Source organism: Aegilops tauschii, chromosome 5, assembly GCF_002575655.3.
Source record: "Aegilops tauschii subsp. strangulata cultivar AL8/78 chromosome 5, Aet v6.0, whole genome shotgun sequence".
Taxonomy (NCBI): domain Eukaryota; kingdom Viridiplantae; phylum Streptophyta; class Magnoliopsida; order Poales; family Poaceae; genus Aegilops; species Aegilops tauschii.
The window spans coordinates 390,795,842-390,811,054 of NC_053039.3; the positions used below are offsets into that span (position 1 = coordinate 390,795,842).

Here is a 15,213-nt window from a genome sequence, read left to right on the forward strand (position 1 = left end):
CCGTCATCACCGGCTCATCCCAATGAAGCAGTTGTTGCTTCTCGGTCAGTATCAAATCCTATACTATTCAGTCCCACAGCTCATATTGTCATAGCAAGACCAAATCTGAAGGATAATTCATCCTGGAGCCCGGGCTCAGCTGCACCTGGTCAGCAAAAAATTTAAAAAAAATACTAGAAAAATTCAAAAAAATCCAAAAAAAATTGTGTGGTAGATAATTTGATGCGTGAGGTCCGCTCCAAATTTCAACTCATTTGGATATCTGAGTAGGCCTCGGCAAAAAAGACAAATCGGGTCAAAATAGTTTGTGAACAGTAAACTTTTTCACAGACCCCGATTTTGTCTTTTTTGCACAGACTTGCTCAAATGTCCAAACGAGTTGAATTTTGCAGCGAACCTCACGCATCTAATTATCTACCATACAAATTTCTTTTGGAATTTTTGGAATTTTTTTGTATTTGTTTTGATTTTTTTCGTGAGTGCGGGTGCAGCTGAGCCCGGGTGCAGATTCGCCGCACTCAAATCTGAAGGTATATCCAACATACAACTAGACTATGCAAATTACTAGGTAATGTTATTGTTACATTGCTTACTACAATTTATAAAGTTATATCTAGAATTATATTTATACTAATAAAAGTGTCATTTTCTTTTGAATTATGAAATATATGTCATTGCAATTTGATGCTGGTGATATATCTAAAAGACGTCTATAATCGCCTTTTATATATGTTTTATATACGATTGCTTGGTATTGGCCTCTTTGCCCCCCTTATACTCAAATCCTGACTCCGCCCCTGATCATACATCACAAGTTGTGCCCGGATCATGCACTGATTAGAAAATAGATGACCCACTGCACCCTTGGCGTAAACATAAAATGCCCGGAAAGTAAGGCACACTATTTTTGCTATTTTTTTCCCGCATAAATTGAATATGATTGTACGGCAAAGTGGTAACTATCCTACCCAGTCTATGAAGAAGGTGCGGCGAATATAACCGACCAGGTTTGGAGGATACATCTCGCCCGGTAGCCTGGTGTGCACCCCTCAGCCTTGAGGGCGAATAACGTTTGAGCGGGTCGTTTCCAACACACAATCATGCCTGGGCCCCCTCGTCTCCTGCCTGTTGCCCTTGCCCTGCGTTCTGCCGCTCCCTGCGTTGGTAGTGTCCGGGAACACACGGTTGGCTGGAATGTACATCCTCGTCATTCGCGCTTACTGTGTCAAGGTTTGCTCGCTTGATTTATTTGTGGATGCTTTTCTGCTTTTTGTGTGTGCACTATAGTTGATTTTGTGTGTGTGTGTGTGTGTTCCCGTTGCAGTTTTTACGGTCTATTGTTAGTTTCTGTGCACAAGACGTGTTAATTTTCGTAAACGGTGGCTTCCCGGTTGGTTGCCCATTCCCAAATTACCCCAGACCAGGTAGGCCTAAGCTAGATATTCTTTTGAGATGAGTTTCCAGAAAGGAAGGTGCCCCTTGGATAATATGAGTTGTCTATTATTTCTACTATGTTTTCAAAATTTTAAATCAAATGCAGCCGGAAAGTCAGGTGAAATATTTCTGTTGCTTTCTTGCCGTGCATAAATTGGACCAATTGAATATGATTGTATGGAGAAATGATAATTGCCCTACCCAGTCTCGAAGAAGGTGCTCCAAGTAAACCCAACCGCACACAAACTCCACCAACCAGCATTGAAGAAGGCCAGACAGACATACAACAGGCGCTCGTTCGCACAGGCGATACCCGGATCATGAGCTGATTAGAAGGCGATGCACATAACAAGCATCTGGTGGTTGTTCGAGTCGTGCGAATGTTCTTCGGCAGCCCAAGCATTCGCCAGCTTTGTACGAACGTCAGGGAAGCGTCAAGCTCAAAGGGTAGCTGAATGGCTCAGCTCGAAATATACGCCGAATAAACAGTCGATGGTGTTGATCATCCACCAAAACAAAGTATATTATCCCAACTGCAACCAAGAAGCCAACGAACCATTTGAAGACGTTTTCTCAAAATTATCTGCAAAACATGATGTCAATGACAATGCTGATGTTGCGTTCTCTTACACTCGTCCCTTTTTCGGGGTATGACGGTGTCCCGGCTATGGGGTCTCTCACCACGTCGACTCCCGGCCTGGTGGGCTAGGTTGAGGACCCCTTGTCAGTTTCGTCCCGGGCCACTTTGGGAGGCCCATGGCGTATCACAGAAAGATTGAGAAGGCTTGAAGTACAAGACAAGACGCTGGGTTTATGGAGGATTCTGACTCCTAATACCTAACCGACTAGGATCCATGTAAACCTAGGGTCCCCAGTACGCTATATAAACAGGGGTCTAGGCTCGTAGATAGACAATGTTACAATCTCTCGGTGGTTTGTCCTTTATACACACCCAATGCAAGAAAACACAAGCAACACGTAGAGTATTATCTCCTCGGGAGAGCCTGAAGCTGGGTAAAACCCTGTGTCCCTGTTACCATTGTACGAAGACATCTAGCTTAGGATACCCTATCGAGGGATCTGCTAGATTTAGCTTTGACAGTGGTGATTCATGCAGGTCCTACCAGATGATTTCTCACCTGGGCAGATGTTCATTTTCGGCGGTGTCACCCTTGTTGCCAACTCGACTGGCCACCTCGGCTAGGTCGAGTCCTTTGCTCGAAAGCCGGATCGTAAGATTTGACAACATGGAGTACACTACGAATCTTCGCGCCGAGCTGAGCTTCTCGGGCTTGGTCTCACTCCAAGCTCAGGAGCAACATGAGCCGCTTTCCCAGGCCCGATGTCAGATCAGGTCTAGGGCGAGCGTGAGATTTTTTTACCGAGATCAATGCAAGATCTAACCCTGAAGCCACACTCCTCGAGCAAGATATCAAATCAAGCCTAGGAGGGTGAGAAATCAAATTCCATTTCACTCCATCTCTCAAACCAAACACCAATATGTAATCATTTCACTCCTTGGACTTGCTTCTACCGAACAAAAGGATGGAACGGACCCATTCTGGTGGAATGGAACCATGATATTTCGTTCCACTTCGTTCTCAAACCAAACACACTCCTAATGTCTACATAGTACCGGACATGCTTCTCCATGGGCCAGGCGATCTCTGCCCCACCTAATGACACTCTCCAAGCCGTCGGTCGCCTCGCCCACTCGAGCCCGCCGGCGATGCCTGGCGGCCACCGTTCACCGTAACACTTGAGACATGACGGAACGGATACAGCTCTTAGCTCGCCTCGCCGGCCTTCCATTGTACTCCGTCGTACGTACGCGGCGCGGGAGAGACTCGGTCACGAGAGCGTCCACATGAAAAACGCGGACCACATGGTGACGGCCACCGAGGCGAGCGCGTACACCCACACGAAGATCACCGAGCACTCGCTCTCCCCCACGCCGAACAGCTGCGTGATCGTCCCTGCAGATGATGATGACAGCCGCACGCGCCAATCATCAGTCAAGCAATCGGGGAAAACGAGAACTGCATGCTATGCCACCAACAGATGTCTGACCGATGTTCATGGCGGGCGGGACGGCGTACTGCAGCAGGAGGACGAACTGGTACAGCGGGTCTGGCCGGATGACGCCGTAGCGGACCGCGGCCTTCACCAGCGCGGTGCCCACCAGAGGCAGCAGCACAAACCTGACAAGCACGACGCCGGCGATCACCGACGGCGGGACACTCGCCGTTCCGCGTAACCCTGCAGGAATTAGTGCTCCGTGTTTCAGTCTAAGGTTCAAGTGTTTCTTGAGGGGTCATTGGCATGCTGTTGTTTCAGTGTGGGCAGGGTGAGGTTACCTGTGATGAGGTTCCCTCCCATGATCAACGTGACGGATGGAACGGCTGCTCCGCTGTGAAGGAAAACAGACAAAAAATGGTTACATATGTGGAATGAAACAATAGAACTCATCTGCATGACCAACAATATCAATGTTTACAAGTTACAGCAGCATGAATTATGTTTATACAAGATAAAAGAAAGAAGGCCGATGTGTTACCCAATTAGTTCACCGGACTCACGAAGGACACGAAGAGGGGCATCGTCGCCGATCAGAGCATTTCTAATAAGAGGTGTTCCTCCAATTATAAACCCGACAATCTACGAAAGGATACAAATCAGTCATGCTTATATTTTAATAGTCTATTGCAATGTAAGATTGCCCCATATAGAAGCACAATTGGTAGTTTCTGAAACTAGCATACCACCCCAATAGTTGAAGGGGCAAATAACTTGCTCAGATCAATTGCTCCAGAAACCGACGATATAATTCCTTTTGCTCTCTCCAACAATGGGACCTATATACACACACACAAATCCAAATTGTTTATTGCAGAAAGTCGGCAAAACTCCTACGGTGTATTCATTAAGCTGTAGTAGGCGCCTAGATTAGCTGGATCATGGGTTTCCTTAGTGAAATTCCTTTTTGTCAAAATAGGGGGATAATTATTGGAGTGCTTTGTCGGCGTATGGTGATTTGCAGGTGAAGGAAGTAGGCTATGGTGGGGTATTAAAACTTGTGCAGAGAAGAAAAAAATTCCAGCAATGATGGAAACCTTCGTTTTGGTTGGATTTGATATCAATGGGAGAGCACATTCGTCGACACGATCACTCGAGATCGAATGATTATCTTCTGAATCTGCACATCTGGTTCCTCCTGAAACCAAGACTTTTGTTTGAGTTATAGGCGAGCTGCCATCTCCTTCAGTGACATTTGAATTTGCACGAATGATGTTATATGCGCCCGTCCACAGAAAGACGGCACCAATCTGCAGAAAATCAATCATAACCGAAAGTGACATGGTGTTCTGTTTTCCTTGGCAAACAGGATTGCCTGATGTGGACAAATGTACTGAAAAAACAGAGTGTGTAATAGTCTTACAGCCAATGAGAGTGACGAATACGCTAGTCCATAAGTCTGACAAACATCAGGTGCGCCGAACGGGCTCCCCTTCTCTTTGCAGAGAGCTGGTATGATGATGAGGAAAATGTTGCCCAGATTGCCTGTATCCACCAACCAAGTCAAACAAAGATTTTCGACGAACTATTGGCGTAGAAAAAAGAAACAAAACGAGGAGGAATTGTACACTTCTACTCAAGGTGGAGCTGCCCAACTTCGATCAGTTCACCAAGGTAACTCCAAATATCTATCTAACCAATAATTGAAATTTCTTAGCAGGTTTGTAGATGTGGTTATCAGTCATTCACTCAGTACTATGGCTACACCCCCTTCCCTGCTGGGAAGTACACCTTATCAGTGGTAGCTGGAACATTATGAGAAAAACCCTTAGTCTGACTTAGACGCTAACTGCGTGGGTGCTTTTCTTTTCTTCGGAAAGGGGGTGTACCCCGGCCCGGCCCCTGCATCGATCAATGCACAGAGGCACGTGGGTGGTTCTGTTGCATTTTGAAGATCTTCGGAATCAGTACCGGACCACTTGAGATTTTTGCTTGCCAATGGTTACTGCCTTGGTGATGAACAATGTGCTTAATAGTGATACCCTAGTGATAACTGATAATCTGGTGATTGGCTTCTAATACTAGGATTTATAGGAGAAAAAACTGGACAGAGCAGGTCTTAACCCTTATCATGGTTGTGCGGTAGATTTTCCGATATATATTACCAGGATCTTTGAATCACTGTCTAACACTCCATCTTTGCTTCATGGAATGGTGAAAGGTGGGTAGATGTGGTTATCAGCCAGTCAATCAGTACTATGGCTACACCTTTTGCATGCTGGGAAGTACACCTTATCTGTACCAGCTGGAGATAAGGTTAGATTATGAGAAGGACTGAGAGGGACTAACTGCGTGCTGTGCTTTTGCTGCACTTCCAAGATCTTCTGAATCAGTACTGGCCCACTTGAGATTCTACAGGTGTTACAAATTCAGTAGCTGATGGCTTTTTGTACAGCAACACTATACCTTGTTGCTGTCTAGTATTTGTGTATTTTTACTAGCATATTTGGACTGACTTCTGACACTAGGATTTAAGAGAATAGGTGGATCGAAAATCTGATGTTTATTTTCCATATTTCAGTCATAAGATTTTGAGAAGATTTTTTTGCATGCTGAACTAGTCTGAACCAAAAGCATCGGAACAGCACTCCTTCACGGAGCAGTGAGCTTTTCATTCAAGGTAAATGCAGTGCATCTGTCCAGGCCCAGCCTACCGTAAAATAAATACGTGCACTGTACCGCGAAATAAACGTGTGAAAGCACTGTACGAAGTTTGTCTAAAATAGAGAGCGAATTTACTGTTTTTCTGACGATTCAGATGAAAAGATAGAGGTACCAGCAGAACAGCAACCCAAAATGAGGCCCCTTAACTTCAGGGGAGCCCCGGTGACTTTTATGACGATCCAACCGAAGATCAACCCGAAGATGAAAGTGAAGAACACATTCACCGGCATGAACCACCTGTATCATGGATCATAAATAGCCAAAAGGTTTACTTCTCCTCATCTAATAGCACAATCAAAATTATTTTCTAAAAAGAGTTACTCCCTCCAATCCATATTAATTGTCGCTGATTTAGCACAGTATGGATCGGAGGGAATATCTATTTATTTATTTACTGAGGAAAAAAGAGTTCATTATGCATGATACTGACAATCAATGAAGATTGCCCAACAGGTTAAATGAAGAAGCGTGTGTCTCACAATCTGGCCATGCTTTCCATGGTGATCGTTTTGGCCAGATAGGTTGCGATAAGAGCTGGATTGAATACATAAAATACTACCTGCAGGAACAAAATTGGTTCAGGAAAGAAGTGGACGGGTTAGTAAAATAAACGGAATATCTTTCGCAAGAAAAAGTAAAATAAACCGAATATGACAGGGACATGATAGAAAACACAAAGTTTTCTGAATCGATTCGTTGTTAGGTGAGAATCACTAGCAGCACTCACATAGTTTAGGTGTTTCCTTGCTTCTTTCCCCAGTATCCCAACGGAGTCCGTTGCCAAGAATGATCCAACACCAGTAACCAGGAGCATGTTGAGGACGGGCATGCATGCCGTGATGAAGAGCTCCAGGAGCCCCATTATTCTGGCACCAAGAAATGCCATTATAAGCACTCCGTTGAGGTTTTTCCTTTTTTGCCATACCAAGCAGAAATGCGGTAAATGGCGCCTGAACAAACAACAGAGGATAGATAGAAAAGAAAAGAAAAGAAAATATGCACCGGACAGGAGCGGAAGAGTTCATGAAAAAAGATATACTCCCTCCGTCCCATAATATAAGAAACGTTTTTGATACTACACTAGTGTCAAAAACGTTCTTATATTATGGGACAGAGAGAGTAACTAGGAATAAGAAAGTTTATATACAATTCTAAGAAGGATAAATATTTTCCTCATCATGGGAGGCTGCAACAAACCAAGTCAGGTTCCCATAAAAAAACAAAAAAAACCGCAGGAAAAACATGAGATGAAATGGAAAGAAAATGCATCAAAACTCTGTGGTGAAGTTGGGGATGCTTGGACGGTGCCACTGCCCACTGCTACCAGAGTAGCCCCCAACCCAACCCCACGGTGTGGATCAACATCAACTACAGTGCGTGGATGCATGCATCCGAGGTCCCCGAAAAGCGCGAGATCAAAACGAGTAGCCCATGCGGATGCGGTGCTCTTTTGCGCGTATCGGGGCCGAGATTCGGATGGATGAGGCGGCGTGGTGCGCATGCGGTGCCGTGGACGTACCTTGTCGGCGGTGGCGGTGCCGCCGCCGCCTCTGACGGGAAGAAGAGGAATTAGGGGGGACGACGACGAGCCGAGGAGAGCGCGCGCGGCCGGAGCCGATCTCTCTCCCTCTCTGCTTGCTGCTTGGTCGTGGCGGGCGGGCGGGGCGGCTTTGGTTGGTTCCGTGGGCGCCTTTTGCTTCTCTCGATCTTTTGATGATTGGTCCCGTGGCCCGAGCGTGGGGGTGTGCGCCGCGCCGGCCGGTCTGGGACACGGGGGCCGGGCCAAACCAGTAGAGGCCGGACCGGACCGGTGCATGGCATGCATGCATGCCATTTGTTTTTTGCACTAAAAAGACGGACCACGTGCAAACGTAACACCACACACGCGCGCACCCACTCACTCACCACTGCTCCTAGAAGTCAAGTCATGCTCCCTCGCCGAAGGCCGTTGGATCGGCCAGCTTACCTTCAACGCTCCTCTCGGCTTCAACCGACGGCCATTGCAGTCAGTCACCATCTGTTTGGCACAGAAAAAATCGTGCCCTTATGGGGATGTGGCCGTGCCAAAGTGCGCTGTAACCGGCCATGCCGGCGCGGCGTGGGTCGGTCCGTGTTGGCGCGGCGATCTTCAAAACCTCGCGTCGGATGGGCACTGCGTGCCGTGTTGATGCAGCGATCAGAAACTTCAGAGGTGAGTGTCTTTTCAGACTTCGAGCGCGCGCGCCAACGCCATCGCCGCACCTCAGGCCAACTCCAGCGCGTGACCCAAATCGTCTGTTTGTGTCCATTTAGGATAAAATAGACAATCCAACGCATGGGAGCATACGGACGTTTCGTTCGGTTTGTGTCCGCTTTTGCCCCATTTCCAGACCAAAATTGCTCTCGGTTTGGAGCCAAAGCGGACCGAAAGCGGACATCTTCGTGTCCTCGTCGTCCGTCTGTGTCCGCCCTCGACCCCACCTGTCACTCTCTCCTTTTCTGTACCAGCCCACCACGCGCACCCACCACCACGACGCATGGCGCCGCGGACACGAGAGCACGGAGCTGCGGGCGCTCTGGCCGCCAGTTCCGCCTCCCACTCCCTGCGCGCGGCGGCGCCGAGCACGCGGCCCCACTTCCGCCGGACCAGGAGCGGCGGCGCTCGGCGGGAGCAGGCGAGGGAGGACGAAGGAGAGGTTGCCGAGGCGGCCGCACAGCTTCCGCGAGCAGGCGTAGGCGGAGTAGCAGCCCCCCATGGAGCCACCTCCGTCGCCGAGCCCGGCCCGCCGCGCAGGCGCTCCTCGCCCCCTGCATGCCCTCTCTCTGCTCTGCCCACCTCGCGTGGGAGCTGACCGGCGCGTGGGCGTGCCGCGTTTGTTGGCGCGTCGACGGGGGGTCAGCCGTGTCCCACGGTGTGGAGATCCTACATGGCCGCCTGCGCTAGCAATCCGTGGCCGCGGCGCCCCACGCGGGCGCTCGGCGGGAGTCGGTGAGGAGAGGCGGCCGCAGGAGCGACGAGCTGCCGGACAGACGCGGCGGGTCGCGGCAGGGCACGGTCGGACACGGCAGATGCGGCGAGGCGTGCGCGCGGGCGCGGCGGGAGCGAGGGCACAAGCACGGTGAGGCGTCGGGCGCGACGGCGGGCATGCGGTCGCGACGGGAGCGAGGGCGTGCATGAGCAGGAGCGGCCGCGGCAGCGTCAAGTTCGCTATGCCTGGTAGGTGTTCGAAGAAATGACGAGGACAGACAGCTGGTGAAATGGAGTGAAAATGGGGTAGCAATGTTGGGTGCAGCGAGTTTGTCCGGCCTCTATCGGGCGTTTGTTCTCCCTATTTCTACCTCATACGGACAAAATCCGAATCCGGACAAAATGGATATAGATTTAGGGTCGTGCGGTGGAGTTGGGCTCAGTCCTAAGCTGCCGGATGCAGAGGTGATGTGTCGATCCCCCGCAAGAAAAAAAAAAGAGGTGATGTGTCGACGGGTCGTACGTGCTCCCTCCTCGCATCGCAGTATGGGGGCCATCGGCGAATCATTGGGGAATCCGAACTGCATATCCCTCATCTTCACACGTTCACCAAAGTCTGAATGTTTCTTGGAAGAAACGATGATCATGGTCTGAATGTCGCCGCACACACTTTTGCTAGGTCTCGTGGGTTTTCAACGTTTTTCTAAACTTTCAGCATGTCCTCTGTGCTTCTGTAGTGTGTCAGGAAACTGTTCTGCTCTATAAAGCTTTAAAAAATACTCTCTATCTTAAACTAAGTGTTTTAAATTTATACTAACTTTAGTATAAAGTTATAATACTAAAGTTGAGACACTTATTTTAGAACGGAGGGAGTAACTTTTGATATCCGACCTTTTTTACAGCACCTTGAATGTCATTTTATCATGAAAATTTACACACAATTAAAACTTGTGACATAAAAGAAACTTCACACATGCTTTGACTTTTTTTTTCAATTTTACTACTCATCAAGCACGCGCGTTTGGTGTCAGTTGCTTCGGATCTATTCAAGGGTTCAACGACGACAACTGCGACTCTAGGTGTTGGTCCTTAGGATACATGCATGAAGACTTCTGAGCTGTCATTGACAAGGTTAAGCCAGCCCCGATAGAGGAGCGACGGCAACGGCACGACGGTAGTGGTCGTTCTGTCGGCAACCACCGAGCGACCCCTACCCAATATGTCCGTCTCCCAAAACTATTGTGTTGAAACTGCAGTAGTCTGAACTGACAAGAACCACTCTCAAATCAGATGCTTCACTGATTCAATTCTTAAAATAGCTATCCACGTCGACATACTCAAAGTAAACGAGCCCATCAAATTTTTCTGCCAATCCAAATACGTATAAGCTTTCAATCACTAGCTTGAACATTGTCTAGTCACATGTAGCAATTCTAGATAAAATCACCTCTCCTTTTCTCCCTCTCTTCTCACATGTTGAGCTGTTCTTTGTGTGCTCTCTCTTACACACAATCTCATAGTGCAGCCAACCAACCACCACCATACAAAGGTGAAGTGGCTAGGGTTTTCTTCTTCCTCCTTCACCAGGAATCAATCACGATCATTGGATGCAATTGAGATCAACGACTCACATTGTGATAGACTTATGGGCTGGAGTTAGGTTGCCAACACATCTCCATGTGGAGAGACTTGGTCCAACAAAAAATACAAACAAATGTAGAGGCGGGCTGCTTGTTGCATGTTGTGATGTATTCCCAAGCAAGAAAATAATGCACCAATAATTGGGGCATGCCGACTGCCAGCAATCCCCTTGTGGCCTTGACATTAGCCGCTTCAAGGACTACTTTCTCTCTAAAGCCTATGGGTGACGGGGATTATGAAACTGTCATAAGGCCTTGTTTGATACAAGGGGATTTCAGGGCCTAAGGCATTGTTGAGTTAAACCTCTCTTGAAGAGGATTGGAGGGGATTGAGGGGGATTTTAACCTGTAGGGGATTTATTTTGCGGGATTTAATCTACTCCAAACCCCTTCCTTCCAACCGAACAAGCCCTAAGAAGCCCCCCTCACATCTCTGATCCCCTCAATTCCCCTTCATTTCCCAGCCCCACTCATCCCCAAACCCCTGTCTACAAATATGCTATTTGGTAGGCACGAGTGGCTATTTTTAAAAACTAGTAGTCTTGTATTAAGTAATAGAAATCCAATTCATACAATAAGCTGATGCAAATATCGACACTGCACTTGATAAAATCTAATTATCACATCCACATGGTGCAGATATTTGATCAACATTAACTCTAATGCAGTACACTAGCTTTGATCGTGTGTCATGTCCCACAATGATCCGAGAGGGATCATCACAAAATAAGACTCAAGTCCATTTAAAATTGATTGAAGTCATCCATGCAACATCCAAGCATTGAGTCAAACAATGTAAAGTTTGATCAAATCACACCTTTTCATGATTTTTAAAGAATGAACAGTACACACACTGTTCACACTAAAAATCCACACATCAGTCTTTTTTTGTGTAGCTCACACGCTAACCTATTTCACCATCAAACTTTGCACACGTTTAGTATACATCCATAATACCATGTAGAATTTGATTTAGCATTTCTTGAAACTTCGACCTATCATACCATAACAGGTTTCATACTGTGCTTCTTCAAGACAAATATAAGTACCATGCCTTTTATTTTTTACAGAAACCACCACGACGAATTTCATACTATGCTTATTGAAAACGAGGAAGATGAAATTCGCTAACCCCCACCATTGATTGTGCGTTTAGCAACTAGTAGTGAGAATTTGAGGGAACCTTTTGTCGATGTCAAAACCGGCGGATCTTGGGTAGGGGGTCCCGAACTGTGCGTCTAGGGTCGATGGTAACAGGAGACGGGGGACACGATGTTTACCCAGGTTCGGGCCCTCTCTATGGAGGTAATACCCTACTTCCTGCTTGATTGATCTTGATGAATATGAGTGTTACAAGAGTTGATCTACCACGAGATCGTAATGGCTAAACCCTAGAAGTCTAGCCTGTATGACTATGGTAATGTCCATATCTCTATCCGGACTACGCTCTCCGGTTTATATAGACACCGGAGAGATCTAGGTTTACATGGAGTCGGTTACATCAGAGGGAATCTACATAGTCGGTTGCCAAGCTTGTCTTCCACGCCAAGTAGAGTCCAATCCAGAAACAGGTACAGTCTTCAGTTTTCATGTCTTCACAACCCATCAGTCCGGCCCAAAGGATAATAGGCCGGACGCCCGAGGACCCCTTAGTCCAGGACTCCCTCAGTAGCCCCTAAACCTGGCTTCAATGACGAGGAGTCCGGCGCGCAGATTTGTCTTCGGCATTGCAAGGCGGGTTCCCTCCTTCCGAACTCCAGAATAGTCTTCGGATGTAGTGAGTATATCCGGACCCGTGCATATAATTGCAAAGAATACAATATTCCATTAGTCCAATTTGCTGATAACTGTTTATGACATCGTATCACGCCTGCCCGGTTACTATTTGCAACCGTTGGCTAGCACGTCGCCCCACGTCTCGGGGCGCGGTTTTACTGGCACGTCTTGTCAAGGCAGAGATTGTGTCCCCTTTATTCACGGGATTTTCATTAATGCAGGCGTGGGTAGCCCAACCGTCCCCTGGGCACAACTCTTTGGGGATAGGTAAGTTTCGAGACCCAGGTGGAGACGCTCAGTATTTGGGGTCTTTATATAGGGACCCAGTCTCGTCTTTTTCTTTTGCGCTTGTTTCTTCCTCAACCCCTTCCACCTCGAGTTCTAACCCTCGGGTTCCAATCTCCACCAGCCCCAATCATGTCCGGATCCAGCCATCCAGGCCGATGGGTGGCTTCTTCTGTCACAGAGGAGGATATCGCAAAGCTCCGCGCGGCGAGGTATCTGACCCCAGAAATCCTTCATCGGCTTCCTGCAAAGGGGCAAGTTATTCCTACCCCCAAATCCGGCGAGAGGGTAATATTTGTGTCCCACTTCCTCCACGGGTTAGGGCTCGTGCTTAACCCCTTCGTCCGGGGGCTCATGTTCTACTATGGGCTAGATTTTCACGATCTGGCCCCGGACTCTATTCTCCTCATCTCGACATTGATCATCACGTGTGAGGCCTTCCTCCGGACTCCTCCGCACTTTGGTTTGTGGCTCAAGACCTTTGACGTGAGGCCGCGGGTGATAGAGGAGGAGCAGGCAGAGTGTGGCAGCGTCATAATAGGCAGGCTTGCCAGCGCGGTTTGGTTTGAAGGATCTTTCGCCAAGTCTTCCGACCTATGGCAGCAGGGGTGGTTTTACATCAACGAGCCGTGAGGCTCCAAGTGAGCGGCTACGCCTGCGTTCCGACCCGGCCCTCCAATTCAGCTTGCTTCATGGATCAATAAGGGATTGGGCTGGGGATCCGTCAATGAAGTGCAGACGCTGCAAAGTCGCATCCGAAGCCTTACCGAGAAGGGCATCGATCTTGTCAACCTCTTCCAAGTAATGCTAGTCCGCCGGACCCTGCCATGTCAGCGGCGGCCTCTCCGTATGTGGGAGTTTAGTCCAGAAGGGCGGCGGACTCTTCAACACTTCTTCGGCACCACGCACGAAGGAATATGGAAATTGTATTTCGGGGAAAGAGAGCAATGGCCGGACACCACCGAAGACGTTGGCCTTGACTACAATCATCCGGACACTGCGGTAAGTATTATATCTCCGAACACCTTCCATTCAAGCATCTCTTGACAAGATACTGAACAATCCGTCCCTATACAGGACTGGATAAAGAAAGCGGTGTTAATCTGGTGTCCGGCGCCCCTTCCCGAAGACTCTGCGACCGCCCTGCTGACGAGAATGCTGATTCCGACACCGTACCAGGTGTCCGCAGAGGGGGGCGAGAGCAGGGAGCCCAGAGGTGATACCCGCCCTGAGGATGAATTAGACGCTGTGTTCGGGGAAACCGAAACCCCTTTGTCTAAGGGCAAAGGTGCAGAGGAAGCCCTCCATGGCAAAAAGAGGGCCGCTTCCGAAGATCAGGAGGGGAAGCCTTCCAAGAGAGGAAAAATGCCATCGTCGGGGGGCTCGGGCCGGGCGAGCGATGCTGCCGTAGGGCTTTGTGACGAGGACGAACCTCTGGCCAAACCATAAGTGAAGCTAGGGCACTTTTAAACGTACCTCATTCTTTTCCTATTAGTGAAGTAATCATGCGACATATGTACATCCACGCAGGTTAACGCCTGGTGTTTCTCAATCGTCCTCCTCCTCGGGAGACCTTCTTCCGAAGATGATGGAGAGTGACACGTCTTCTCTGGCCTCCTCGCCCAACAGGGGGGATGATACCGAGGTGTTGTCCCGAAGGGCTCCTCCCGATCGTCAAGTAGTGCAGGAAACGAAGAAGGCGTTACCCGAAGGTGGTGCCTCTGTCACTCAGGGTTCGGGAATCAAGAATGACGGCCCCGAACCGTCCGGTTTACAGCCGGAGACGATTCTAGAGGCGAGTAAATAGATTCCTTCGAAGGAATGCCGTACTTCGGTGGCGGTTTCCGAAGACCCCGGAGCGCCGGAAATGCTGACGGACATGCTGCGACAAGCGTCCATTTCAGAGGAGCATCGTGCCTTGATGGTTACGGTGGTCGAAAGGGTTCTATCCGCGAAGAGCGGATTGAACGAGGCCTTCTCGAGCCTTCTAAGAGGTTTTGAGGTTTGTGATGTAGTTTTGCCAATTGAATAATATTGACAGAATGCACCTGTTGTATATGCAGTAGCCCCTGAGACTCGGGTTGCCTTCCGAAGGAAGCGATCGGAGGATCAAAAAGATGTGCTCAGGTACTAACCTTGATTTAACTTGGAATACAGGCGGTCTCTCCTCCTGCGGCTACCCGAAATACGAAAGTGGCTGAACTGCAGCGAAAGCTGGATATTGCGGAAGATGACATTGCATTGATCAACAGGCGTCTTGACGACTCGCAAGGTATGTATTTCGAGCATTCCTTACACCAATGTGTTTGTTATTTAGGCCTGACGCCGAAAAGAGTTTTATATGAAATGTGCATGAGTGCAGATGGTGCTGCCGCCGTTGAAGCTCTTCGG

At 48.6% G+C, this 15,213-nt stretch overlaps 1 protein-coding gene across 2 annotated transcripts; it reads right to left on the minus strand.

Moving 5' to 3' along the window:
* Positions 1 to 2,913: 2,913 nt before the first annotated feature.
* Positions 2,914 to 7,892, minus strand: LOC109773715 (protein PIN-LIKES 3). 2 transcript variants are annotated; one of them, XM_020332425.4, is made up of 11 exons: positions 7,694 to 7,892; positions 6,902 to 7,040; positions 6,654 to 6,733; positions 6,287 to 6,411; positions 4,874 to 4,995; positions 4,548 to 4,760; positions 4,197 to 4,289; positions 3,992 to 4,092; positions 3,792 to 3,844; positions 3,505 to 3,693; positions 2,914 to 3,410 (listed from the first exon to the last, which is right to left on the minus strand). In XM_020332425.4, exons 2-11 carry the CDS (start codon positions 7,034 to 7,036, stop codon positions 3,286 to 3,288), a joined length of 1,236 nt encoding a protein of 411 aa, XP_020188014.1. In that variant the 5' UTR covers positions 7,037 to 7,040; positions 7,694 to 7,892; the 3' UTR covers positions 2,914 to 3,285. The 2 variants fall into 2 exon arrangements, with proteins under 2 accessions (XP_020188014.1, XP_045084936.1); XM_045229001.2 differs by lacking the exons at positions 6,902 to 7,040; positions 7,694 to 7,892 and having other exon boundaries at positions 6,605 to 6,719.
* Positions 7,893 to 15,213: the final 7,321 nt, after the last annotated feature.

What these genes read in the sequence shown, in the direction of transcription:
- LOC109773715 (XM_020332425.4), bottom strand. Translation starts at nt 7,036, where the DNA reads ATGGGGCTCCTGGAGCTCTTCATCACGGCATGCATGCCCGTCCTCAAC. An exon ending in ATGGAAAGCATGGCCAGATT is followed by an intron (nt 6,412 to 6,653) that starts GTGAGACACACG and finishes TCCATGATACAG; the next exon opens with GTGGTTCATGCCGGTGAATG. An exon ending in GAGTCCGGTGAACTAATTGG is followed by an intron (nt 3,845 to 3,991) that starts GTAACACATCGG and finishes TTTCCTTCACAG; the next exon opens with CGGAGCAGCCGTTCCATCCG.